The 27262-nt window shown below is 32.2% G+C and overlaps 1 protein-coding gene across 2 annotated transcripts in view; it reads left to right on the forward strand.

The window, feature by feature from the left end:
* Positions 1-330: 330 nt before the first annotated feature.
* Positions 331-27262, forward strand: part of LOC149416851 (uncharacterized) — a 406606-nt gene continuing 379674 nt past the window's right edge. For both annotated transcript variants that reach the window (XM_089641014.1, XM_089641015.1), the window contains exons 1-2: positions 331-471; positions 6772-6831. In XM_089641014.1, the coding sequence (XP_089497140.1) occupies positions 457-471; positions 6772-6831 (75 nt within the window). In that variant the 5' untranslated portion in view covers positions 331-456. The remainder of the gene's footprint in view (positions 472-6771; positions 6832-27262) is intronic.

Genomic DNA, 27262 nt, shown 5'->3' on the forward strand with positions numbered 1-27262 from the left:
CGTTATTATTACATAAATAGGTCTTAAAAGAGATTAAATTAAAAGTATTTATTTAAAAAGAGAAATAAGTGATTCCAATGAATTATTTGAATGGTTAAAGTGCCGCCCAAAAAAAAAATCATAAATACGAAAAAAATTTACATAAAAAACATTTTCAACGTTGGTTCTTAATAGGCAAACATTGTAAGCAATACTGAATATTCATGAAATAATGTTAATGTTCCCATTTGCTCTTAATTTGAATAACGAATAGTAATTGAAGGAAACCATTCCCGTTTCCAAAATGTAAACAAAAAAGATAATGAGTTTTTGAAAAAAAAAAAACTCTAAAAATATTTGACAAAATGAAGTGAAATGGTGGCAAACAGAAAATGTGGAAAATGAGTGCGTTGGGTGTGAAAATGCTATTAGATAATCAAGGATTACACTCGCCGGGATGTGAAAAAAAGCAATAAAATGCTAAGCTGGTTTGTATGTAAACATTTTCCGTTGTACTGTGTGCTACTAACCACGTTTTACGATGATTTTCCGTTGTGCTGTGTGCTACTAACCACATTTTACGCCGATTTTTTAAACTAATAAGTTATTTTTACTTTATTTTGAGATGTGACACTTTTTTTTGACATTAACCCCACAAAGGAGGCCCCAGGGAAAATAGTTTTTCTCAGGGCCTATGTCATCTTTGGGGATGCTGTGTGGAGATTATTTTTTTTTTTAAGAAGGAGAGTAAGTTCTGGGAAGGAAAAGGGTATGAATCCATCGCTTCCACTGCAGTGCAAGACGATGGGTCGAGAGAGACCAGCTAGAAAGGTCAACGTCATCAACCGAACATACCTCACCCGATGAATCCGGGCACTCCTGCTAAGTCACTTGGGTGACCTATGACACAGGTGTTGGTTATCCAATAAACGCTTCCGAGGGTACTCTAGTTGTGATGCAAATAACAATTTAGGTTATTTACACTACGATTTGGTTGTAAGTTCATCTTAATTGTACTTAAGTCAATGGAATATTTACACCCCGATGTGGTTGTAAGTATATCTGACTTGTACTTAAGCCAATGGGATTTTAAAAATATTGTAGGTAGGTACTTAAACTTAGCAATAATACTACATAACTATTAACATTTTAGGTTGTACCCCGATGTGGTTTTAACAGTAAATTATTTTTAATTGGGAATGATGCTAGCAACACTTTTTTCGTAGTTCGTTGATATTTATAAATATATACAAAACGCCGTTCTTCGACGTGATGCCAACAATACCTATGTGTTGTACATTACAAATATTAATGTTGTATCCACTTTTTGATATCATTTGATTTCTAAAAAAATCAACCAATTAAAATAAAGTTATTTTGCATATATCTATTTTTAAAGATGTAGATATTTAAAAATATATATATAAAGGATTTTCCAATAAGAGGTGTTATTTTGATATTCAAGCGTAAAAAGATCAATAGTTTTGTTGCTTGTGTGGCGCCGTCTTGTTGGAAATAAACGTTGTACAAATCAATACCATCCAATTCCGGCCATAAAAAATCATAAATCATCCCTCGATAGCGATCCATTCACCGTAACTGTTGCTCCAGCGTCATTTTCGAAAAAGTAAGGTCCAATGACTCCGCTGGACCATAAACCGCACCAAACAGTCACACTTTGACGGTAAAAAGGCTTTTCAAGAATAACTCTTGGGTTTTCCGAGCCCGAGATGCGACAACTTTGCTTGTTGACGAAGCCACCGAGATGGAAATGGGCCTCATCACTCAAGATGATTTAGATTTGATTCACTCAAGTGAATTTTAATAATTTCAATGCATTGTTGAAACGTGTATCGTACCATTTTTAATAATAACGTAATTTCTACTTGTCAAATGTCAAAAAATGACAGCTTTAAAAGTAACATCTACCGAAATAGCGGGCTATTCAAAATAACACCTCTTATTGGAAAACCCAATATAATTATTTGTTTGGTTTAACTGATGATTGAAACTACCTCCCAAGAGACTGGAGTCAACAACGCAAATACCTACGCAAAATTCTAATTGGATATAATGACATTTATTTCGTATATTAACTGATTTTTATTTATTAAATATCATGTCATACAATTTCAGAAAAATGCGTGAGTGGTATCCACTGTCATCAACTGTCGACAACTAGTCTATCTGCAGAGTTTGAGCTCGATCGGATATCGGGAAGTGGGTTAATTTCCACTTCCAAGATTCCACTTCATTAATTTATTCATTAAATTTTTCAGAAAATAAAACCGAAATTCAAATATACGTATTTAGAAATTGTGTTACGTTATACTAACATTTAACACTATCCTTGAGTGTTATTATAACCATTCAGAGATGTGCTTTATTTTAAATAAATCGATTTCAAATGGAAATGCAAAATGCAAAATGGGTATTTTCCATTTTGCATTTTAAATGCTTTTCTAAAAACCATTTTGCTTTTTGCATTTTGCATTTTAAATGCTTTTCTCAATGCATTTTCCATTTTAAATGCTTTTCTCAATGCATTTTCCATTTTAAATGCTTTTTTGCAACATTCTTCCTACTACGTATCTCCACTAATCTTTTTTTCATTAGCCCCAAATATCAGTCGGTCCTCAACCTCGCTATGAGAGATAATTTACATTATTTGTCAAGTTGCACCCTGGTAGGAGCCCTGGCAATTGAGTGATACCATTGCAAAAAATACTGATTCAAATACTGAACATGGGGCCATGACGCTGTAATATTAAATGTTAGATAGCAGTTTCTATGTTTTTACGTTGGCAACATTAGTCCCGCAGAAATTTTTTGTGGTTTCATAATCTGTAGTCGTGGTGTTTTTGGATTTACCATAATGTAATATGTTTGTTCTACATTGATGTCCATAAGGCTGGCCGCATACATACGTTTTCCGTATTCGATTTCCGAATTCGTTTTCCGTATTCGGACATCCGAATGCACGGAATAAGTAGAAAATACATTAACTGCCGCACACGTTCGTTTTAGTTCCGAACGGAACAAATTCCTTACGCACGTTCCGAATGCAAACCGGCGCGTTCGGAGAAACCGAATGGAAAAAACCTAATGACGTCATGTGGAACGCAGCTCTTGCATACAATTTGTTTGTGCCGACGCAAACGTTCGGAAATTTCCGTTCAGTAATTCAGTGTTGCCAACGGATCTTGACCTAATATCGCCATTTCTCATACATAAGGTAGCGTAAAGTAGCCGAATTTGCTGTTAGGTGGGACATGTTTAAAATTGATGTTTTTACGTGAAAATAAAAATTTCGTGGGGGGGGATTTGTCCCCAGAAAATAAAAAAAATCATGGGGGGGGTGGCTAGAGAATTTCAAGAAAATATAAAATTTGTCCCCAGAAAAATAAACGACCAGTCGCTTTTTAGATTTTTTCGGCGCCGATTCTCGCTCTGAGTAGCCTAAATGGCGATATATCGCCCTTGTTGGCAACACTGGTACTGACGTTTATACATTCCGAATGAAGAAAAACGAACGTTTGCGCTAGTCTCACGGAATTCCGAATACGGAAAACGAATTCGGAAATCGAATACGGAAAACGTATGTATGCGGCCAGCCTTATTAAATGACATAATTGTTTAAAAATTCTATAATTATTTTAATTCTTTGACCTGAGAAACCATTTTGCATTTTCAATGCATTTTGAAAATGGGTATTTTGCATTTTGCATTTGAAATGCTTTTCTAAAAACCATTTTGCATTTTGCATTTTCAAATATAAAAGTTTTGACCCATTTCCATTTTGCATTTCAAATGGTTTTGGGTACCCATTTTGCACATTTCTGTAACCATTCCACTTTATACTCCACTGTATGCCCTCTGCAAAAAACTACTCTGTAAATTTTAGATGCCCCTATCTTTTGACCTTTTAAATTTTTACCTTGAAGAAATCCTTTTTTTCAATCGGCAATGTGATCTTGGGTAAATGCTATATTTTTTAAAAGAATTTTTTCCTCTATTACAAAGTCCTCGAAAAAACTAAAACAAAGAAAAAAAGTTTATAGGGGTTGATACAGCTTGAAAAGAAAATGAGAACACTCAAAAATGTATGTATATATATATACATTTTTTAAGTTTTGTATTACGATTTCGAAATTTATTACATATATTCACATATGAGGTTAAGTTTTACCCCAGAATTTAATAATTTTACATGTGACAGAAAATACCGCATAACTTAATTGATATTATTAACTTCGTCTCCCTTTCAAAAGGTTTTATTTTGATTTAACATCTATTATGTGGAAGCTACAAGCAAAAAATGTGTTTATTCTTGGCATACCTTATATCGTAGGAAATAGGCATTAAAATCGCTTGACAAACGGAGTCTAGATACGTTCGATTTCAAGCACAAAACTGGTTTTTATTTATTTTGTTAATATTTTTTTAAGAAAACAAAAAAGTTAATCAGATGAAACTGTCACAGATAATCTTAGCTATAATACTGTATTTTTTTTAAGTTGTTTCCTTTACGCGTTCATACATTTCTATTTAAAAAATATATTTTTTAGTAGTTTATATTTATATTTTTTATTTAGTAATTTATTATTTTATTTGTATTCTACTCAAACGAAACGATAGAAAAACCTTCAATTTATCTAAAGCATATTTTTTGGTATTCATAATGTACACCAATTCGTTGTAAAGATTAATCAAAATAGTGATTTAGCATTAAACTTCGGCTTAATAGTTTATTTGATATTTGATACCATTTTCTCGTTTACAAATATTTACAATAAAAAAATCAAATATTTGTCATTTTACTTTTATAATTTATAATTTATTTTATTATTTACTATCATACAGAAAATCATGGAAAATCATCTCCTTTCAGATGGAGACTTTAAATGCATGCAGCGGGACCACTTTATCTTTTATGTTACTACTTTTTACCTTTCGACGCTGGTGGTGTGGCTACTTAATACAATTAAAACGATTACAATGTTCTGCTTTTTCGTATTTATTTGTCAGATCATTACCAAGACTTATTTTAGTTTATGAGTTCGATGTGGGTAAAGCTTTATTAGCAATCAACAAGTTTTTACCAGCAATTAATATATTATTCAAAAATTCAAATTTAATTTCACTGTAATACATATAAGAAGGTATAAACTATGCGCATTGAATTATTTTTAACGTGGGTTGTGGTGGCTTTTATTTGAAACCAAATTTTCATCGATGCTTGCAATGCATCGATTATTCGATATTAATTTCATGGCGTAGATTTCAGAAAGTTAAAATATTTTTCCAAATTCTAAAACCGCAACAGAGTTATATAAGTTTCACAAAATATTTGTAATTTTGGTCGAACAAACAAATAAAGTTTGATTTGAACATACAGAATTGACATTTCGCTGAGCAAAAACAAAATTTTATTGTCCAGTTCTTACGTACTAAAATTACAACAGTCATTTTATTTGTAAATACTGAACAATAATTTATAAATACGCTGAATAAAACAACATTCCGAAAGTTTTATTTACATACAAATGTGGTAATGTCAACAAAAAAGTATGATTCGGAATAACAAATTTATGTAAAATTGACAACAATCCAAAAGCATATTTTTTGCAGTCGCATTTTCGGAAATGCGACATTCTGAGATAATTAAATATTAACACCAATAAATACGGTAAAAGAACCCTTAAGTGTATTGTACCCAAAATATTTAATAAACTACTAATGATGATTAATTAAAAATAATACCCTACTGCTAACGTCAAATATAATCTAAGAACATAATGCAAATGATTTAATATACTTTCTACTAAATCCCATGTTTTGCTAATTGGAATTAACATTATTGCTAATACTTTTGTAATACCTTATATGCCTACCTATAACTATGAATCTATCAATCTGGCTGTTCATATGTTCCTGGTTAGTATATAACGCTTATGCTGTCAATTACGTACTTAATTTTAGCTCTATCATGTATTTTTTATATCTCTAAATTCAAATGTACCAATGTGACCATAAATAGTTTCTTTTCTAGTTAAGTACATACCAGGATTAACATGTGTTAAAGAAAAATAATAATTTTGCATGTATTTTAATCTTACTCTTAAAAGATTTTTATCTCTATTTCTAATTTGGTTTCTACAATAATAATTTTTTTTTTAATTTTTGTTTACCAAAACATGTCCCTTATGTCATTTCTTCCTTGTCCCTTATGTTTTATTATTTGTTCTACAAAATATTATTTTGTTATTCTTACATAAGTCATTATTATAATAATCACATAAATCGACCACCATAATGCGGGCATGATCCTAGTATGGTAGTTGAGAATATCACAAAAAGTGTTGACTTTTAAAATTTATAAAATAAATAAATAAATATATTTTTGCTGTTCTGTAAATTTATCATGATCATTATTACACATTTACACAGTTTTAAAATGTACAATGTTATTGCATAAAATGTTATCTGCATGTACCTGCTGACATATTGCAATGATAATAAAGAAAAAAAAACATTTTTTTTTTAAAGATAAAAACATGGGAATGCATTTTATATTATTTTTATAAATCGTGCATGTAAAATGGAAGCCAATTAGAAAAACCTAATGCTAATTCAAAGTAAATGAAAAAAAAAACCTTGGTAGAGACATCGAAAACTAATAAAGATGGGTCGTATACCGACGCTTATGTCTAAAAAATATTTGTCTAACATTCTCTCACCATATTAGTAAAAGTTAATACTAATGACATGTTTTTTAATATAAATTTTCAGAATGACGACATAGCAGAGCAGACGGAGCGCCTGGGAGGAGAAATGGCAGCCGTTAACTCTGTAAGTATATTACATTATAAGGAACGACGCTACTATGGCAACCAAGACACACTGTTATGTTTCCAGTAAATTCTTAATTCAAACGTTGTTCATGTATGACGAAGAAAAAGACCGGGTGGTGTTTTTGTATTTAAAAGTTGCGTCAAATAAGCAGTACATCATACATCACGGGTGTGGCTGAGATGCCAAGTTACGCTTATTCGCTTACACGAAGCCGAATACAGAATACCATATTGAGGGTCTTACTGCTAATAGGTTATCCTTCTTGTACTTATGAATTGCTACGTTTGCTGTCTCACTTTCTGTAATGGCGCTCAAAATCATCCAGAAACAATCGAAATAATTGTATTTAAAAAAAATAATAATAATAAGTATTTACCAATTTGGTTTTATTAGTACTTGCCGTGTAATGGAAAAACTCTCAGCAAATGCGAGAAAAATTTGGAATTTTTCATAAAATTTAGCACGAGGCAACACAAGACCTTATGCGAGGCGTGACAGTTTAGTACTAAAACTACGAAATCACGAAAAAGCACGATAACTAGCATTTCTTACACTTTGACAGCTGTATAATGCGTCTATATGAGGTATAACGTAATTGATCATAGGTATGTACTACAATATTAATAAATGTGTATTCCATCACTGATTTAGTATTTCTATGTAAAATTTTAAATCTGATATTCCAGAATTTCTTGCATTGATAAGCTTTTGCATTCCACTAAATAATACTAGAAAGAAAGAGTAACTACCAAAGGTATTCCCCATTGCCCAGAATACTTATGGAGGGAAATAATTATACAGAGTCAGTGGACATCTTTAGTTTGTCACTTAACAAATACAAAAGATTGTTACTGATACAGTTTAGTTATGTATGGTAAATAAGTATATTAATAATATATGATTTTAACTATTTTTTTAATGTAAAGCCCTTGAAAAGGGCGTTAATAAATAATAAATATACAATTTATTTAAGTACGCCGGGTATCGAACTGAATAATATATATTATTAGGCTAAAGGCATGAGGTTAAATCCTCAGGTTTATTTTTTCTCACTGACAGAATAAGAAAAATGAAAGAATCAAAAAAATATTTTCGAAATAATTTTATTCCTACGACTCATTATTATTCTCTTACCAAGAACGAACAAAAATTTTTGAAATATTACAGATTTCCAATGATTCGTGTAATAACTTATTTCAATTCGCCACAATTAGGTATAAATAAAAACTCATAACATAATATTTTATTACACTGAAATATTTTTTCCAATGTAATAAATTAACAGGGAGGTGCCGTGATTGTTTTCAATTTTATATATATTAAATAATAAATTTATGTTTATAAGACAAGTGTTTTTATGCGTAGTACAAAGAATAACAAATTATTATAAGCAATAATAACTCACCTGAAATATCCAAACAAATTGAAGATATCTCGCGGGTAAAAAAAAATGCTACCGACGGGAATTGGACCCGCACCTTCTGATTACCGGTCAGGTGCTCTGAACCACTAAGCTACATTAAACATCTCAAAAGGGTTTTTTTTGCTATTTGTTTTTGGGGTGTTATGCCGTGTTACGCTAACTCCTTCTTTAGCCAACGTTTCGGACAGCATTGTAGTGTCCATCATCATCAGGGCAGATGTGTTATTTAACATGTGTTATTTAAATGTGTTAAATAACACATCTGCCCTGATGATGGACACTGCAATGCTGTCCGAAACGTTGGCTAAAGAAGGAGTTAGCGTAACACGGCATAACACCCCAAAAACAAATAGCAAAAATACTTTTGGCCATGAAAATCTTAAATCATATTTGATCTCAAAAGGGTGATCTCCAGCGGTTACCTAATTTGAACTTTTAGTGAAATCCCACACCAAACACCCTAGGGGCCCTTGCCAGTATCTGTTTTTGGTGAGGTACAGCAAAAAACCACTTAACTTATTTATATACCTATTCTATTCCGTTTTAACTATCATATGAAATGAATTTGAAGAAGAGAAAAATAACACTTTTTTCAAATGCACATTTAAAGAAGTCGATAATAATATTTTATTCTGACAATTTCGGGACGGGTTAGTTCGGAGAATTTGAACAATTCATCAAATTTCAACGTTCATTTTCAAGTTCTGTGAAAGTCCTATTCATGTTCTGTTTTTAAATCATTATTGGCTAGTTGCTTGATAGAACTGAAATAATAACAGAACTTGAAAATAAACTTTGAAATTTGAAGAATTGTTCAAATTCTCGGAAACAACCTGTCCTTAGGTACGTCACTGAAAGACAATATACATTATTGCAAACATATTTTGAAAAAATAAATATTCTCAAGCGAAATTATATTCACGACCACATAATTTTTGTATTCTCAAATAATACATCAATCACGAATTTACGAGAGTTCATGGAAAAATTCATGAAAACAGTCTTTTCTTTTTTGCTTCCCTGCGAAAAAAAAACAAATCGAAGTTTTATTTCGTTTAATTGAAGGAGAAAAAAGTGTATCAATTTCCATTTTTTCGAGTTTAATCAAAGAAAACGTTTCTTTTATTATTTCAAGGACACATTTTTTTATTAAAAACCTGATTCAATTTTTGTCCGCGAATTTTAGAAGTTGGAGTACGTGTCGAAGGAAATCATATCAAATAGCTTGGTTAAAAAAATACAAATCATAACAAATTATACACGATTCTTATGTAATAACATATATCAAAAAAGGAGTGAATTCTATAACATAGAGAAATGAGAATAAAACTAAGGCGAAATAAATTTGAAAAGGAACTGAAATGTTAAAGGAGCTAAATTGGCTAGCAGTCAAATATTGAACGCAAAATAAAATAATAAAAAAACAGCAACCAAAATGCTTTAAGAATATTATACACAGCAAGGACATGTAGAGTCCCGCAAAGAATGAAAGCTGATGTAAGCGTGTAGAGTAAATGAACGAAGAAAGGAATGCAAGGAGAATATATGACACAAAAATGAATGGTGTAAAAGAAGTCGGGAACGCCTGAGGAAGACATAGCAAGATCAAGTAAATCAGATACTTGAGTCTGGCCATGTCAAGAGTCAGAATAATATAAGAGTATGTATGAGTGTGAGTGAGGCAAGGAGTGTGTGCCAAGACGGAGTTATTTGGAGGTCCGTCTTCCCTGTCTTCTCCTGACGGAAAATGGCGTGATGGTTAGTTAGTTAGTTAAAGACATTCACAAACATAACATAATGTTTGGTGATTTAGCAGGGGTGCCCTCGTTCATCGGGTGAGGTGTGTTCAGGATGCGCCTGCCCACCAGCTGTGTGGTGGGCCAAATCGGCAGAAACTAGTTTTGGAGGACCCTTTGACCTCTCCAACTGGTCTCTCGACTCATCGCCTTGCACTTTAGTGGGAGGAATATATTCAGATGTCCGTCACTCCTCGACCCACTGATACCCAGATTCCTACCCAACCATCATACATTTAACCTTCCTGGAACTTACTCTCCTTCCTTTCCTTAAAAAAATCCTCCATACAGCATCCCAAAATATGACATAGGCCCCAAGGCCATAATTATTTTCCTCAGGGCCTCCTGTGCGTGGTTAATGTAAATAAAATATAATTATTAAATATTATTTGGATTGTATCTGTTCGAGGAACGAACAAGGGTTGGGAAAGCCGTATTTTAAAGGGCTATTCCACATAGATAAAGCATGGATAAAGCATATGGCTTATGACAGGCGAATGCGATACCACAATTTGTAAGGTTAATTCACAGTCAGCTTACCGGGTGGCGAACGAAATCTGCATCTCAAGAATCATCTGTCAGCAATGAAACGGTGATCGTTGTACGGTAGCACTCGTACTTGAATTGAATTGCGATAGTTGCGATAAAATACGTTTAAGGGATTATTCCGATAAATAACCGGCGATAGTACACACATTGGTTTTTACAAGACGAACGTTTCGATGCCATTGTATGGCTCACGGCACTCCGTGATTATAGTTGACGTGTGTGAATTCAAACTGTACAGTTCAAAATCTGACCATACTATTGGTCTTTGCTCTTGTTATGTTTCTGGAAAAATCAACGAATTCTGATTCTCTATCGCAAGACCTTTATTCATCCAAATAATAAAATATTTATGTTATTTTAAGTATCTTTGATGTACAAAATAGGATTTGCATAATGTGATTTGCGTGTTCATAGTTTCATCTTTGAACGTCAAAGATTTTATTATTTAGTCGACCACCCATAAGTACCAAGTAACAAACACTTACCACCATAAACAGTAAACACCATTAGGTTCGCACTCTATTGGCTGTTAACTTACCACTTGTTAAGTTGTTGCTAAGTAAGCTCTCGTTAAATCCTCCCTAACACTATTTATATAACGTCTTATTTGCAAAGTGATTCCTTGTAAATATGCTCAAGTAAGCTTTCGCATTGAGTGCTTAATAAGATTCTGAGATCAAAATACACATTTCGTTGACGTTGCAAGATATAGTAGTTAATAATTTTCAAAGTAAGCAACTAATAACCCATGGTTAAAGAATTCTCAAATAATTTGTTTTTGTAATGTAACTGTATTCAACCGTTTCATTGGAGGAGGCATTAAATTATATTAACTAACATGCATACAAGTTAAAAGTTTCATTAAAATACAGTAGCAATTTGTGGCTTCATTGAGAGTTCAATCAGAGATAAAAAGGGGGGAGTAATTCCCTCATATTAATATGTTGGTTTTTTTTTAAATAATATGTTGGCCTTTTCCATAATATGTTAGTGTAATGTTCTTGCTGTTTTAATAAAAAAAGGTTCTATTATACGAAGTATTGTTTATTGTTAACTCAGTTGTCAAAGAGTACAATCCAGTCCAGCTGCATGGAAAGAATCGAATGCCCGCGCCTCCCGTCCGTCCCACTGCCCGCGTTCCCCGAGCAGTGTCGGAAGCGTTCGTCAAACCTCGGCTGTCTCCGGCCGTGCACGATCGCTTATACGATACACTACAGTTAGTCTTGTCATTAATATGTTGGTTTTTTCTATAATACGTTGACCTTTTCCGTAATGTGTTGGTTTTTTTTCATAATATATTGGTATTTTCCAAAAAATGTTGGTTTTTTCCATAATATCTTGTTCTTTTCCTTAATTTGTTGGTCTTTTCCATAATATTTTTGTATTTTACATAATATTTTGTTCTTTTCTACAATGTCTTGGTCTTTTCCATAGTATGTTAGTTTTTTTCCGTCATATGTTAGTCTTTTCCATAATATGTTGGTATTTTTCATAATTTGGGAGGCAGGGATAACCAACACCTCTGCCATAGGTCACAACAAGTGGTTTGCTATGTTTGGTGAGCAGGGGTGCCCGGATTCTTGGGGTAAGGTTTGTCTAGGTCTTGGTGTCGGATGCGTTTTCCCACCTACTGCATGGCCGAATCTAGTGAGACTGGTAGTGGAGACCTCTTGGCCTCTCCGCCCTTGATCTATCACTTGCATTGCAGTGAGAGGGATTTACTCATACGCCCGTCACTCCTGGACACATCGACCCCCGAATTCCTACCAACCCATTATACCTTTTTCATTTCCAGAACATTCTATCCTCCCTTTCCATAAAAATTGCCTCCTCTGTGGAGCTAATCTAAAAAAATAATAATTATAAAAATATATTTTTCATCAGTGACTAGCGACAATAGAAAATTCAGTGATACATTAAAGCGTCTATGCCTATACTTAGAATATAATGTCGAAAATTATTATAATAATTTCAAATACGAAAATTAATCTCAATTTACTCGAGAAACCATATTTCTTTTAAATGTAAAAACACAAAATTTTCAGTACTTAACTTTTTTAATAACAACTTCAAACACGATATTCATAGATTTTTTTTTTTTACTTTATTTATTTTTATTTCTTTACACATATTATACATATTAATAGACAGTAAATAATAACACAATATATAATACCCAATAGTTTTGAATGAACTATTTCTTGATAGAAGTTCGACAGTAGCTGAATTTATAACGCACGTATAAGATTCATTCCTAATTCGCTTTCGGGCAGTATTAATATTTAATACGAATGGGTAGATGTTTTAGAACGGAATCAAAGTATTATATTTTAATTTTTATTGGAGTTCACTGCACAAACACAACTTAAAGAAAACGACATTGTTAAAACTGGCGATCTGAAAGTATTATTTTTCAATAATCTGATTATACCTACTGATTGAGAAATGATATAACAATGATATAAACAATATATGTTGAAACCAATGATAAACTAACCAGATAACTCTCGAAAGGTGAGCAAGAGAGGTGATGTACACAATGTCGAATTCCATATAATTGTTTGATCCGGAAACAAAATTACAAAAAAATGTTTTAAAACCTGGCACTTCCTATAGAATAGTAACTTAAAAAAACATCCTCGAGAATGTAAGATTAACTCTTCTAGCAATGGGAACATGGATTAACCCTTTCAGCACCCAACTTTTGTTTCCACATTTAGAACATATTTTATGCTTAGATAATTATTTTAAAAAAATTGGTGGATAATTTTTTTTCTTATTGATTTTTGATAGTAACCAAAGAGAAGTAACCAAAAATCTAACACTCAAGCAATTTTTTGTTGTTTGTTTTTGGGGTGTTATGCCGTGTTGCGCTAACTCCTTCTTTAGCCGATGTTTCGGACAGCGTTGCAGTGTCCATCATCAGGGCAGATCTGGTAGATCCGAAGATGTGATCTACCGGATCTGCCCTGATGATGGACACTGCAACGCTGTCCGAAACGTCGGCTAAAGAAGGAGTTAGCACAACACGGCATAACACCCCAAAAACAAACAACAAAAATGCTTTTGGCCGTGAGAATCTAAAAACTTACACTCAAAAACTTACAAGCAATTGTTCAATTTTAAAAACATTCATTTGCAATGTAACATGCATGAAGATAACAAAACAAAAAAAAACATAACAAAAAAAAAACACAAAACTAATCCCAACCTAGCAGAAAAAATAGACGCAATGAGGAATATAAGCGATACAGCGGAAGTGACAATAAAAATATGTGTTTATTTTCATATTTTTTTTACTATCAGTAATTTTAGTAACAAAAAACGTAAAGTGAGCCGTTTTTTATGATTGTAGTCAAAAATTTTATATTTGAAAAAAAAATATTTATTTCTAACAAAATATGAGAGCATATTTCATCACCTTTCTAGAACTGTTTTCAGTTTTCGGATACGTTCAAAACCATTCCATTTATTTAGATTTTATTATAAAGTGAAAATACTCCGTCCATGTGACAGAATATGCCTGAGTATGCTGAATATTCTGTCACATTCTATCGCAGATTATGGCAGTTAATGGCACTACTTTTCTAAAATACCTCCCGATGAAAAAGAGTAGTTGTTCAATTGTCCGTGGTACGGTTTACCGGGAGTTGTATGAATATGGCTCATCAAAAAGAGCTAGCACGATTGTGCAGTAGGGTGTATCGATTTTTAACTTTTTTTTTGTTTTCAAATTCCAAGTTAAAAAAAAGTTGCTACTAGGTACCAAAACTTACCACAAAAAATTTTGGATTTTTAAAAAAATGTTTAGGTCTCCCGCACAAGGCCTAAAGTTTTAATTTTTTTCAAAAAATATGAAAAAAATTTTAAATTTAAAAAAATTAAATCGTAACTTTTGTGTTTATTCCAAGTTAAAAAACAGTAATATTAGGGCATAAAAATAAGTAAGAAACGATTTTTATTTATAAAAAATGGATTTTAGGTCTCCCGCACAAGCCCTAAAGTTTGTTAATTTTGATGAACTTTTGTAATTTTGTGTACATATATGAACCATGTTTTTTTTAGTTTAAACCACGGGAATAAATTGTACTTTTCTTACAGAAGGCATAAAATGAGACAATATATAATACATAATTCATATATACATATAGTAAAAATATATACCACATATATAGTATATTTATATAATATGTTTTATACCTGAAAAAAGATAGTTGGACGGTGTAAATTGTATGAGAAAGGTGTTGAAAGTAACTAATGTTATTTGCTATAACTGTTGTTTATTACAAAAGTATAAAAGGTTGTAACATGTCATAAAATGTAGTATAATAACTAAGTACAAAATGTTTCTGATTACTTTCCATACGACATGAGTGGCAGTTTTCCTGTTCTACTGCAAATTTACTGACTTGTTTAAGTATTCGTCCTTTCATCTTGGCTTCAAAACCTCAAATCGAAGTTATGTAAAGTATTTACATAGGCCTAGTGAAAATTTTATAAATGTTATAACAGTTCGCAAATGAAATTTCAATTTAACATGGAAGACAGTATGATAAAAACGTTATTTAGAAACATTATAACTACAAAATAGTCGAAAAAAACTTACTTAAATTCTAATCCTTTGCAGAGGTTCTGTACTGGCTCTTGGTCTCGAACGTAGGTAGCTCTTTACGGTCTTCCAGTCTGGCACGGATAAAACCATCTCTTTCGATCAGCTCACATACTCGCTTCGAAGCTTCTGTGACTTCCTCGACAATTCGTTCCACCGCTTGAGTGTGAGAAGGAATTCTAAATTCAACCCTTCCCCTTTTTCAGTTTCCGCAATTGACTCCAACTCTTCTAGGCTCATATCAGTAACAAGAGGGGGTTCGGTTACTGAAGTGGATTGCCAGTCAATCATATCTATATAGTCTTCGGCATCAAAATTGATCTGAGGGGGTTTAAATACCCTTTCCTTTCGGTTGCGCGAGCTTTCTGGATTCTCTTATAAGCCAAGGCTCTGATATGTTTTCGTTCATTGAACAACATAGCTATCAAAACATGCTCTGGGCGAGCCATGAAAGCATTTCTCTGTAACGTTGCATGGACGACTTTTCTTAGCTCATCTATCCCCAAATCCCGCAAGCTTCCATTCATTTTTTTAAAATGATTCTTTTCAGCAATTACTTGGAAGATTTATAAATAACGTCTTTATCATACTGTCTTCCATGTTAAATTGAAATTTCATATGGGAACTGTAATAACATTTATAAAATTTTCACTAGGCCTATGTAAATACTTTACATAACTTTGATTTGAGGTTTTGAAGCCAAGATGAAAGGACGAATACTCAAACAAGTCAGTAAATTTGCAGTAGAACAAGAAAACTGCCACTCATGTCGTATGGAAAGTAATCAAAAACATGTTGTACTTAGTTATTATACTACATTTTATGACATGTTACAACCTTTTATACTTTTGTAATAAACAACAGTTATAGCAAATAACATTACTTAGTTACTTTCAACACCTTTCTCATACAATTTACACCGTCCAACTATCTTTTTTCAGGTATAAAACATATTATATATATACTATATACGTGTAGAATAATGTTCTCGGTTTACCCGCGTAAAGTAGTCCTTAAAAGGATTTTTTAATTTCTGACGTTTCGGACAGATCTCACTGTCCATCTTCAGAGGCCTTATGTCCTGAATTTCATCTCAAACTGAACGCGGGTAAACCGAGAACATTATTCTACATCTTACACCCGTGAAAACCTTAACCATAACACACTATATATGTGGTTTATATTTTTACTATATATGAATTATGTATTATATATTGTCTCATTTTATGCCTTCTGTAAGAAAAGTACAATTAATTCCCGTGGTTTAAACTAAAAAAAACATGGTTCATATATATGTACACAAAATTACAAAAGTTCATCAAAATTAACAAACTTTAGGGCTTGTGCGGGAGACCTAAAATCCATTTTTTATAAATAAAATTCGTTTCTGACTTATTTTTATGCCCTAATATTACTGTTTTTTAACTTGGAATAAACACAAAAGTTACGATTTAATTTTTTTAAATTTTAAAAAAATTTGATATTTTTTGAAAAAAATTAAAACTTTAGGCATTGTGCGGGAGACCTAAACATTTTTTTAAAAATCCAAATTTTTTTGTGGTAAGTTTTGGTACCTAGTAGCAACTTTTTTTAAACTTGGAATTTGAAAACAAAAAAAAAGTTAAAAATCGATACACCCTATTGTGCAGCTCGTTCATGAACGACTCATCGCTAGTTCGTATGTCCGAAGACAGCTCAATTTTCCGTGGTACGGTTTACCGTTAGTTGTACGAATATGGCTCATCAAAAAGAGCTAGCACGATTGTGCGACTCGTTCATGAACGACTCATCGCTAGTCCGTATGTCCGAAGACAGCTCAATTTTCGAACTTTTTCAAATAAAGAAGATTTTTTCTTGAGCAGATAAACAATTTGAGACCGTGTAAAGGTTTTGTACAAATTGATAACACTAATTTATTTTTAAAATATTATAGATAACATTTCTAGTGATTTGGTATTCAGTGCATCTAAACAATAATGCTCTCTAATGGGAAACGAAAATTAATTTCAGTCGTTATAATAACAATTATTATATTTGAGGTAGTTCGGTTTGAGTTTTCGCGATGATTTGCCAAGACAAATGAACTAGACTTGGCTAGCAGGGTATCCGATATGAACCCCGAATTCCGCACGTCTTGTTGAACACATCAATTAATCCACGGAATTTCTCTGCAGTGAATTAATTATTTTGTGAAATATTTGTTTATTTACAATTTGGTCGATTGGTTGGACAAGAAAAGTCTTTAGAATTTAATTATCTCGATTAGAATTATGTGCATGATATTCAACTGCAAAAACAATTTTTTTTAGTAATAATTTAACTTCATTTAAAACCATAACAATATTTTGTGTGTGGGTTCTTAAATGTTTAAGACGAGACAATACCCTAAAGTAAAGACGGAATCTTTACGATGCAATTGAAGAAACCGTGCACAAAAATATGCGATGCGCGGCCCTGGTGTATTGGTCAGACGTGCGGTTGAATTTGCCGCAGCAAATCTCTAAAATAAAGTGGGAATCTTAATAAAATAAGTGATGAAGTCGTGTAAAAACAATATTCAGCACGCGGCCCGGCATAATGGACCTACGGTCGAATTTGCCCTGTCTCTAGAAAATTGATCTTTATTTAAATTATTTCTGATGAATGTATTACTAAAATCTCAGATTTTTCTAGAGGAATCCTTCGGGAAGTTACTAAATCATTGTCTAAAAAAATAAAATCTGTCGCTTACCGCTAACTTTATAGTTGAATAACGTTTTATAAAATTTTGGAACAGTTTGCATAAAATATTTTAGTAATGTTTTGATTAATCTTAAATATAAATAACTTATATAATAATTACATACATGTATGTGTATCTATTCGGAATCGGTTAAAATGTGAGCTTCGTGCAAACCCCCGTTATTAGTCTTGTGTCGCCTTAAATTTTTAACAGCCTGTAATCAGTACAGAATCCTCATAATGAGGCTACAGAAAGTGGAAAATAAAAGACGAAAGTCAAAATTTGGGATGTAAATCTGATGAAGGTGTCTTACCAAAGAGTTATTGAAACTTTATAGTAGTTTATACACTCTTATATCTTGGTCGAGGTGAAAATATCATTTTTATATTAACTTCGTGGAATAACCATTGACGTAGGTACTATATATATCTTTATGGGAATAACTCAACTAAATACAATATAAAACAAATTTTCGCTTCCGAAACAACAACTATGTTCAGAACGAAGGAGCTTTCTGCTCGGAGGTTGGATTGTATAATGTGTGTGGTATCTACTGTTTAACAGACTAGATTGATTTGATCTTTAGTATTTACTTAGGAGAGCTCAAACAAAACTGTCAGAAAATAAAAATCAATACTGAAGTAAATTACTCAATATAATATTAAAATGTTTTTAGTTGAACAATTTCTGAATAAATATTATCATTTTTTATTTCTATAGCGCAATTGTGAGATGTCACCTCGGCGTTGCTTCACCTGTGCGTTAATTAAATCATCACAGTTCTATAGGAATCCGACGTAGATGTTTTTTCCTTTGAGTTACGCCCACCGTAAATTATTTACTTGTGTTACGTTTCTGGAAATCTTGAAAAATATACCATTTGACCAGCTGCAAAAAGAAGTCAGAATTAATTAGTAATATAGAGCAGTTGGTATGTATATTAATTAATTATATTAGCTTTTCCAGCGTAGACTATTATATTCATATAATTAAAGAGAGTAAGTAATAGTAGTTATTTAAGCCCCCGCATTTCCAATTTATACCGATTTATAACAAGTTTCTCTTTAACTCTTTAAGTTTATAAGTTCCTCAAAAAATTTATGTTATTTTCACTGTTTATCTTTAAGATTATTTATTTATTTATATATACGCCTAAAAAAGCTTTTACATAAAAGTGGTACATGATGTTGTGTACATAGGAGAATATCTGGATTATACAGGAGATACTGACGGTAGGTACAAAATTCACAATTGTAAAATTGTGATTACAAGTATAGTGAGAAAATATGAATCAATATTAGTAAAACGAAAGAGTAACATAAAGTAAAAAATAAATTACAGCAACACTATATGTAAGACAAAACATTAAAACTAATTTACCAACACTACTCTAATTTGAAGGATTCGACAAAGTGTTGAAATAGATTATGCTTAATTTTATAAATAGACTCAATAAATATTTCAATAGCACCCCCATACTTGTTGCCCAGATCATGCATCGTCGCGTCGGTCGTGTATGTATTGCAGAAGAATAATAATAAATAATAATACTTGGATGACTTGTATAGCGCCGTTTTTGTGCAAAAACACCTCAAGGGCGCTGTTATATTATATTTTGTCTTGTATTCCTAGTCGGCATATGGAATTTAATAGTGGCAACGATGGCAGGGCCATAAATTAAGTTGTTAATGATTCTGTGTGACACAGCCAGGTCTGAAATAATTCTCCTGTCACACAGTGTTATTAGATGCAATTGATTCATCAAACTGACATAATAAATTTAATCAATATGAATTCTGATCTCAAATTTTAGGTACTTAAGAAATTTGTGCTGAACTCTTTCTATATTATTGGAGTGAACTCAAATAAAACAAATATATACAACTATTGACAATAATTGAATGTGTACTGACAGGGAAAAACATCATATAGATCTGGCTCACTTTTTCAAATGATTCTCATTCCAACTTCTGACAAACTTTAAATAACATTCAATTTAAAATCCTGTAACAAAATATTAGAGATTCGATTTGCCAGCCGAGAAGTCTATAAGAAAATCCCCGCTGACGGATATTGATGTTCCTCGTCATAAGAGAAACGTTTTTAGACCGCTAAAAATGTTTAAAGATAAATATATTTCACTCTCACATGCTTCCCGTGTGCGTGGGATGCATTGACAAGTTTCTCAGTTGGAGTAGGCACTTTGAGATGACTTATTTCTGTTAGGAAACCCGAGGAATTTGGAAATTGTCTTTAAAAGCAATCATCAACTGTTCAGTAGTTGTAGATATGAATAAATAACGACATTTGATTATTTTAAATTGTTGTCTCGCTATCAACGTGTCTAAATATAATTTGAGATTTTCACGGCCAAAAGAATTAAAGTGCTAAAAGAATTAATTTTGGGGTACTATGCCGTGTTGCGCTACCTCCTTCTTTAGCCAACGTTTCTGACAATATTTCAGTGTCCAACATCTGGGCAGATGTCTAAAATTTCATTTTCACTTAATTTATTTTTCTAAATTCTTATTTGCCATCGTGAATCATTTAAATTTACTGACTTTAAAGTTGATGTTCTTTATAGACACAGAGTGGCCTCATAATATTTACCTCATATGGGTGTTTTAAATGTTGCTATCATAGATTTAAAGGCCTTTTATTTTTTCGATAGGTAAAAATTGTTATCTAAAAACCCTGATGTGTAAAGAATGTGATAAAATGTCTGTTTAATGTCTTCAAAACAGAATTTTATAATTATAATGTTTGCACTATGTGTGACTCTCTCAAACATTGCTATAAATGCAGATTGATACAACAAATAATATTTTGTTAGATTACTGAGCGAAGCGATGCGCGATGCTGCATTTTTTTGTAATTAAGGAATTATCATAGATGGTGTGTTTAGTGGAATTGAAAGATAAATAAAAATTACATTAAATCCACACCTCTGAATATATAGAGAAGTGACCGTACCGACTGCAAATATAATCATGTTGTTCTGTAGCGACTAGAATTGAGTAGCAAGTGAGTTACAAGAAACCAGTGGCTCGGCGCTAGTCTTGGCAGGTTGTCAAGTGCGTGGCCTATGCCAAACTCTTCTCATCTCAGATATAATCCCTCGGCACACATACCTACATCCAATTATACTCCATTGTGAGAGGACAATGTCTCACTTCCTGTTTACGCATTCATACGCGCTCTAATTCAGAATCTACCGACGTTTGATAAAGCTTTTCTAAATTTATTGGCTCGAAATAAAGATTAGTCAATAGTTGTCTCAATTATTATCAATTATCGATGTAAAAAAACAACAGCAAATTTTTTGTAAACACAAATAAATTGATAACAATTTATTTTAGTTGTGGTTGCCAATATACATTACACAGAAATATTTCAATGTTAATATTAATTAAACATAAATGAAACGCTTTTTCTGTTTATACCACTTAAAATAATTTATTAATATTCATTTTTAACTTAAAATCACAAAAAGCCCGTTTTTTTATGTTTCTGGCTTTTTTTACCCTTTCAGGGCGTTCTAGGCCACTACTTCAAATTATGGAGGAGGGAAGGTGAATTTATATGTTAAATTTGTTGAAATTGGCAATTTCAAAATAATATCGAAGAATGTAGTCCGATTCAAACTTAGAAGAGATGAGATGTTGAATGGAGGAGAGGCAATTTTAGATAAGGCTTGAGAGAAGAGAGGATATTTTTTGTTTAGAGAGGGAGAGCCAAAAATATATGATCTACACTTCCCACTTCTAGACCACAGAATTTCGAATCTGAGGAGTCAAAGGAACGGGACAACGTCCAATCCTCATTCCAAACAAGGTCAGTTGTTTCGCTGAAATTTAATTGTGACAATGTCATCCAATGGTCATTCAGCGCCATTTTGTTTTTTTGACATTTGAAAAGTCCCCGTTTTTTAACTTCGATTCTAGATGCTTTTCAGCTTTTAACCAAATTGCAATAGATAATCTTCTGCTGATCACACTTTGTTCAAAAGCTGAAACTGACTTAATTTATTTTACAGCAGAAAAAAGAAAATGAAACAATGGCTATTTGATGACAATGTTACATTTGAATTTCTATGAAACAAACCGTCCTTAATATTCGTTGAGTGTACATCAATGGAGCGCGCAGAATTTTACGTGCAACACCGTAAGGAAAATGTTGTTACTTAGGCCATTTGTATGGGAAAACTGTTCCCTTAATCTCTCTTATAAATTCCACCCTCTTGTCTGTACTCTCTCTACATTTGAAGAGAAAAGCCATTCATTTATTAAGATTTAATTTCTAGGCATTAAGTATATTTATAAAGAGTTCGTAATTCAAAAACGATGGAATTGCTTATAATACTTTGAATACCATTCATACACGATTCAAGAATTATCTTAGAAATGAAGAGGTTTTCTGGGAACAAATAATACCTCATTTCCACTCGTTTCCTTGTAATACCTGTGAAGATAATGAAACACTCAAAAATGAGAAATATTATTGTTTAGAATGTATAGTACAAATCCTCTCCTTGGTACTGAGAACCCATTATGTTTCAATCATATTAAAACGTTAAAATCCTCCTTGAACCTGGAGCCATGATGCCAAGAAGTGGTTATGAGAAATATTTTGAGAATAATTTTACAAATTATGAACCATTGATGTAGACCAGCTTTTCCTAAATATTTCATTTTTTTGTGCAAAACATTCATTTGAATACACGAAGGCGGTCGGGAGAGAAACCACTCCCATGTTGTAAACGCAACTATTGATATTGATTGCTTTAAAGTACAAATAATTTATTGATTCGTTATTCATTAACGCCCTGTGACCATACTGTTGAATTATATTCTAATTTAATTTGTACTAATGAGTTCTCAAAATAAAACCGAGCATTCTCATCGTATCGCTTCATCGATGTGTAATTTAAACTACAGACTTTCGTGGAATAAGACACCGAGATCTCGAATCTGTGAAAATCGAAGAAGATTAGCGCCATTAATGAAATAAGAAAAAATAAGAGGATTTTTACCTTTGTAAAAACTAACAATCTGCAATTTACTAATATTTAGTTGCAAATCATTTTCTGGGCACAAATCAAATAGTTTAATCAGGTTCAACTGCAAAATAGCGCAATCATTATCATATTTAATTATTCTGTAGATGATCAGATTATCGGCAAATAACAGAACTTTAAATAATGTGTAATAAATTGACTGCTACAAAAAAGTAAATAAGATATCATCAAATATATTAACTTTGTTTGTGGGAATGTCTGTAATGTAACCCTGATTTGTTTTGAATTTAATAAAATAATATCCTTGTACCAGAAAATTATTTTATATTTGTATTTGAAACGTGTATTTCTTTTGATTAAATTTCTTGGGGTTAACCTTGAAAAATTAAGTCACATTCAGTAATTTTCAGATAGGCGCTAGTAGAGTACTAATACGTGTAATTTTATAATTCTTAATCGAAATAAATAACTTGGAGGATCATTCGATATAAAAACTAAATATTTTGTACTTGAATTTTGAAACAGAATTTAAAAATGAACACTGCTCTCCCTTCGCTTTCCACATCCATGTTTGTGTTGCCTTCCCTTGCTTTTCTCCATAAGCTTGCCTTCCTTAGCTTCGTCGCTTTTTCATCTTTAATATTTCTTTCTTTCATGAATTATTCCTCTTAGGTTGGTTACAAAACTGGCTGCATTGAAGATTTTTGCATAAATTCATACTCTCTTTACTAACCAGTTGAACGCTTTCTACCCATATTGAGGTATCATCGCTTTAGGCCTTGAGTGATGGCTGCCTAAATTTAGGTACATGAGTTTTGGGAATTTATATTTATTCAGTATTTTTCATATATTTTTTTTATACAGGTGGGGCAAAAGTAATCACCCGATGTTTTTTTGCTGTATTTTTTCAAATGATAAACTTTGATACTGCTTGTTATTCCGCGTTCTTGTGGAGTAAACCGATTCATGTCTTGTCGATTTGTATTCTACGTTTGTTTACTTCACAAATGTCAAAACCGAATTGACATTTGGCCCCATTTCCAAATAGCGTTTTCCAGTAGGGTGATTAATTTTTTAAACCTACTAATAATTATGGGATAAACGATGAAAGTGGATTCACTGGCTTTGTACAACAGTAAAAGGTATTATTATGTGTCCATATTAATATTCTGAGATATGATATTTTTAATGATGATTAAAAAAAATCATACTAATCATAATATGACCGGAAATATCCACCGTTCAAGGCATTTATTTTGTGAATACCCTCGCAAGAGTGGAAGTATTTTCAAACAACATAGCTTAGAAAATAATTATATTTTAAATAGCTATCATCACAATACGTGACATCTACTCGAGCGATTTTTGGCATATTGTGGAAAATTTGCAAATCGTTTTGAGCGATAGTTTGTTATAATATGCCAAACAATCTGCAAAAAACTAATAAAATGAAAATATAAATTACGTTGTATGAAACTATTAAAAATATTTGAATAAACGCCGATTTATTGGTACTGAAACTGAAAAAAATTAAACTGGAACCTGACAATACTTTACTCCTTCGTTCTACTTTCATAATAAGCGGTAAATTTATCTGTATATAATTACAGATATCTATGCAAACACTTGGACGATGGCTACCAATATAATGCCACGTTTGCAAAAACGTCTTAAGCGATCGCTTGCCATAATGTGCCAAATTTATGGCACCTAAAGATATGGGATAGCCGGTGAAATCTAGGTGGATTCATTGGCTTTAAACCGCAGTAAGCAGTTTCATATGTTGCCACATAAATATTTTGAGGAATGGTATTAATTAAATAACATGGTACATGTATATATATACAACCAATCGATCGGATTTTAATAAATATATATTTAAAACCATATGCGGCACGTTCCAGAGTAAAATATGCTCCCAGTATTGCTCTGGTATAAGATCACAATTCAGAATTTAAACGATATTTGTAATGGCTTAAGCCGTGTTTGGTGACCAGATCTAATAGCCAGGTACTTCCAAACAGTCATCTTTCACATCTTCTTTACCTCCAGACAGTTGGGAGCAGTTGGGACTCTTGTGCGGTACTCACATTTAAAAAAAAGCTTTAAAATTGATATATGCAGGCAAATTTGCATAATGAACGGGAATTCTAATTGTGATTGTAATGGGGTTGATATTATAGTAATTTATAAATGTCAAATAATAAATAAAATAAAAACTAATTGATATTTAAAGGTTTTAAATCAAAGTATTCAAAACCATCAGATTGTTTGTTATGTTTTATTTAGTATGTTATATTGTCAAATACTAAAAGAAAGACGAGCAATGCAAATACGAGCCTAGGCAGAAACCAATAGAGACGACTAAAATACGGATTTCCAGTCAAATAAAATAAAACACATTCTTTCAATCAACTTTAGTATCAGTATTTAAAATAATTTTCAAACTTTAGCATTTTTGCAAAATCATCGATATCTGACGGGGTACGCGTGACGTCATACGTACCTCAGTTTTGTCAGTTAACAGTAAGGACAATCCCATTCATGTCGGTTTCAAATAAATAAATTCCTTATTTAAATATTTTACAAGTTATACCGCAGTGCCAACCAGTGTGCGAGTCTACTAGTTTGTTCCACAACATACCCCAATTGGAGATGCCATAGTCTCACCTGGAGCCATCCAGACAGTTGGGACTTTTGTGCTGTAATCACATAAAAAATGTGATTAGTATTTTAATAGGGATGCATTAAAATATCAATTAAAATTTCATATCTATTACCTTTTTTGTACTCTTGTGCTTACAAATTTATTTTATAGACGAGTAGTGTTTTTCAACAAGTATTTTCTTGTACCTATTACAAAAAACACTTCGTGAAAGCAAATTATCATCATGTTGTTTCGTATTTAGGGCACAGTGGCGGTGTTCCCAGTGTATTTCCAGATAGCTTTCGTCTCGCCTGTTATACATTCAAGTTTCTATTTAAATCCCTTTCATCAAACTCTAATCGTTTGGAGAGGATTTTTATGGTCGTAAATTGAGAGTAACAATATTGATTGACGAGGTTTTATCTTGTCAGTCTGCCAAAACACTTTACAATGATCATTTTTGTGAAAATTGGCCGAAGGGGTTCGTTGGTACGTTCGCTAGACGGGCAGAGTTATTGATATCTGTTTTATTGTATGAAACACAGTCTTAATATTAATAAACTGTTGATCTTGACACGTGTGTGATATTATACTCGTGGTCACCACGATAAAGCCGCGAATACACACAACAATGAAAAAGCATGCTTTTGGGGAGTAGCTGGCGTGCTAACTACACTCGTACTTGTAGGTCAGCATGCACACGCTTCATTAGCTGGATTTTCATGACTTTATATCACTTTTTAATGGTGTGTTAAATTGTAATTTTGATGGTCACCATAAACGGTTTAAATCAATGGTGTGTGGCGCAAAGGCAACAAAATCATCATCAATATAATGTAATTAATAAAGATGTGTAAAAAATATATGCACACGTTAGCAAACGTCTGAATTTAGAAGAAGCGAAAGATTTGTAATCAAACAGATTCTCTATCTACTCCTGTAGAGTAAGGTGACTGGTAATTCATCAAAATGACAATTAAACACACCTTTAAAAAGTGGTTTATAGTCATGAAAAGTGATCAAATAAAAACTAGTTGAAATAGGTTACATAGATTAGGTTTATAAGTTAGTTTTTTCATCGCTTTTAAAGACTTCATATCAATTTTTAAAGGTGTGTTGAATTTTTACTCTGTTGAATTATCGCGGAGCCGCAAATCGTAAGATAAGCCGTTTAAAACAACAAAAAATAATAATATAATATTACATGTAAAATAAAACAATCAGCATTTAAAAATATGTTTTAATAAAATCGTCGATGTTTCCTCTGTCTTGGCTGTGACTCGAGACTTGTCTTGCCATGTTTTCCTGGAATATTCCCGACTCCTTGAATCCATTTGTACGTTTGAACACCATGACATTAATTTACCCCCACTTAAACACTTATTAATATATTATGTTCATACAATGTTTTGTAAGTGTATTTTGAGGGAGGAACGGTTGTTCCTAAACCGGTCAGTATATAAAGAAAATATGTAGTGGTTTAAACAAAGTAACACTGTTTTATTTAGTTATTTAGAACAATGTGCAATCGTTATTTTTTAAATTTTTAGCCAAACTACCCACCAATAATTCCCCTTGAGAAATATAATTATCGTGATTGAGACGGGGAGTAGTGACAATTTTCATTTGTGTGTAATATGAATTTTATGAGACATAAACCAAATA

The sequence above is a fragment of the Hesperophylax consimilis genome, chromosome 16, assembly GCF_061612785.1.
Source record: "Hesperophylax consimilis isolate HC1 chromosome 16, BYU_Hcon_1.0, whole genome shotgun sequence".
NCBI classification, from domain to species: domain Eukaryota; kingdom Metazoa; phylum Arthropoda; class Insecta; order Trichoptera; family Limnephilidae; genus Hesperophylax; species Hesperophylax consimilis.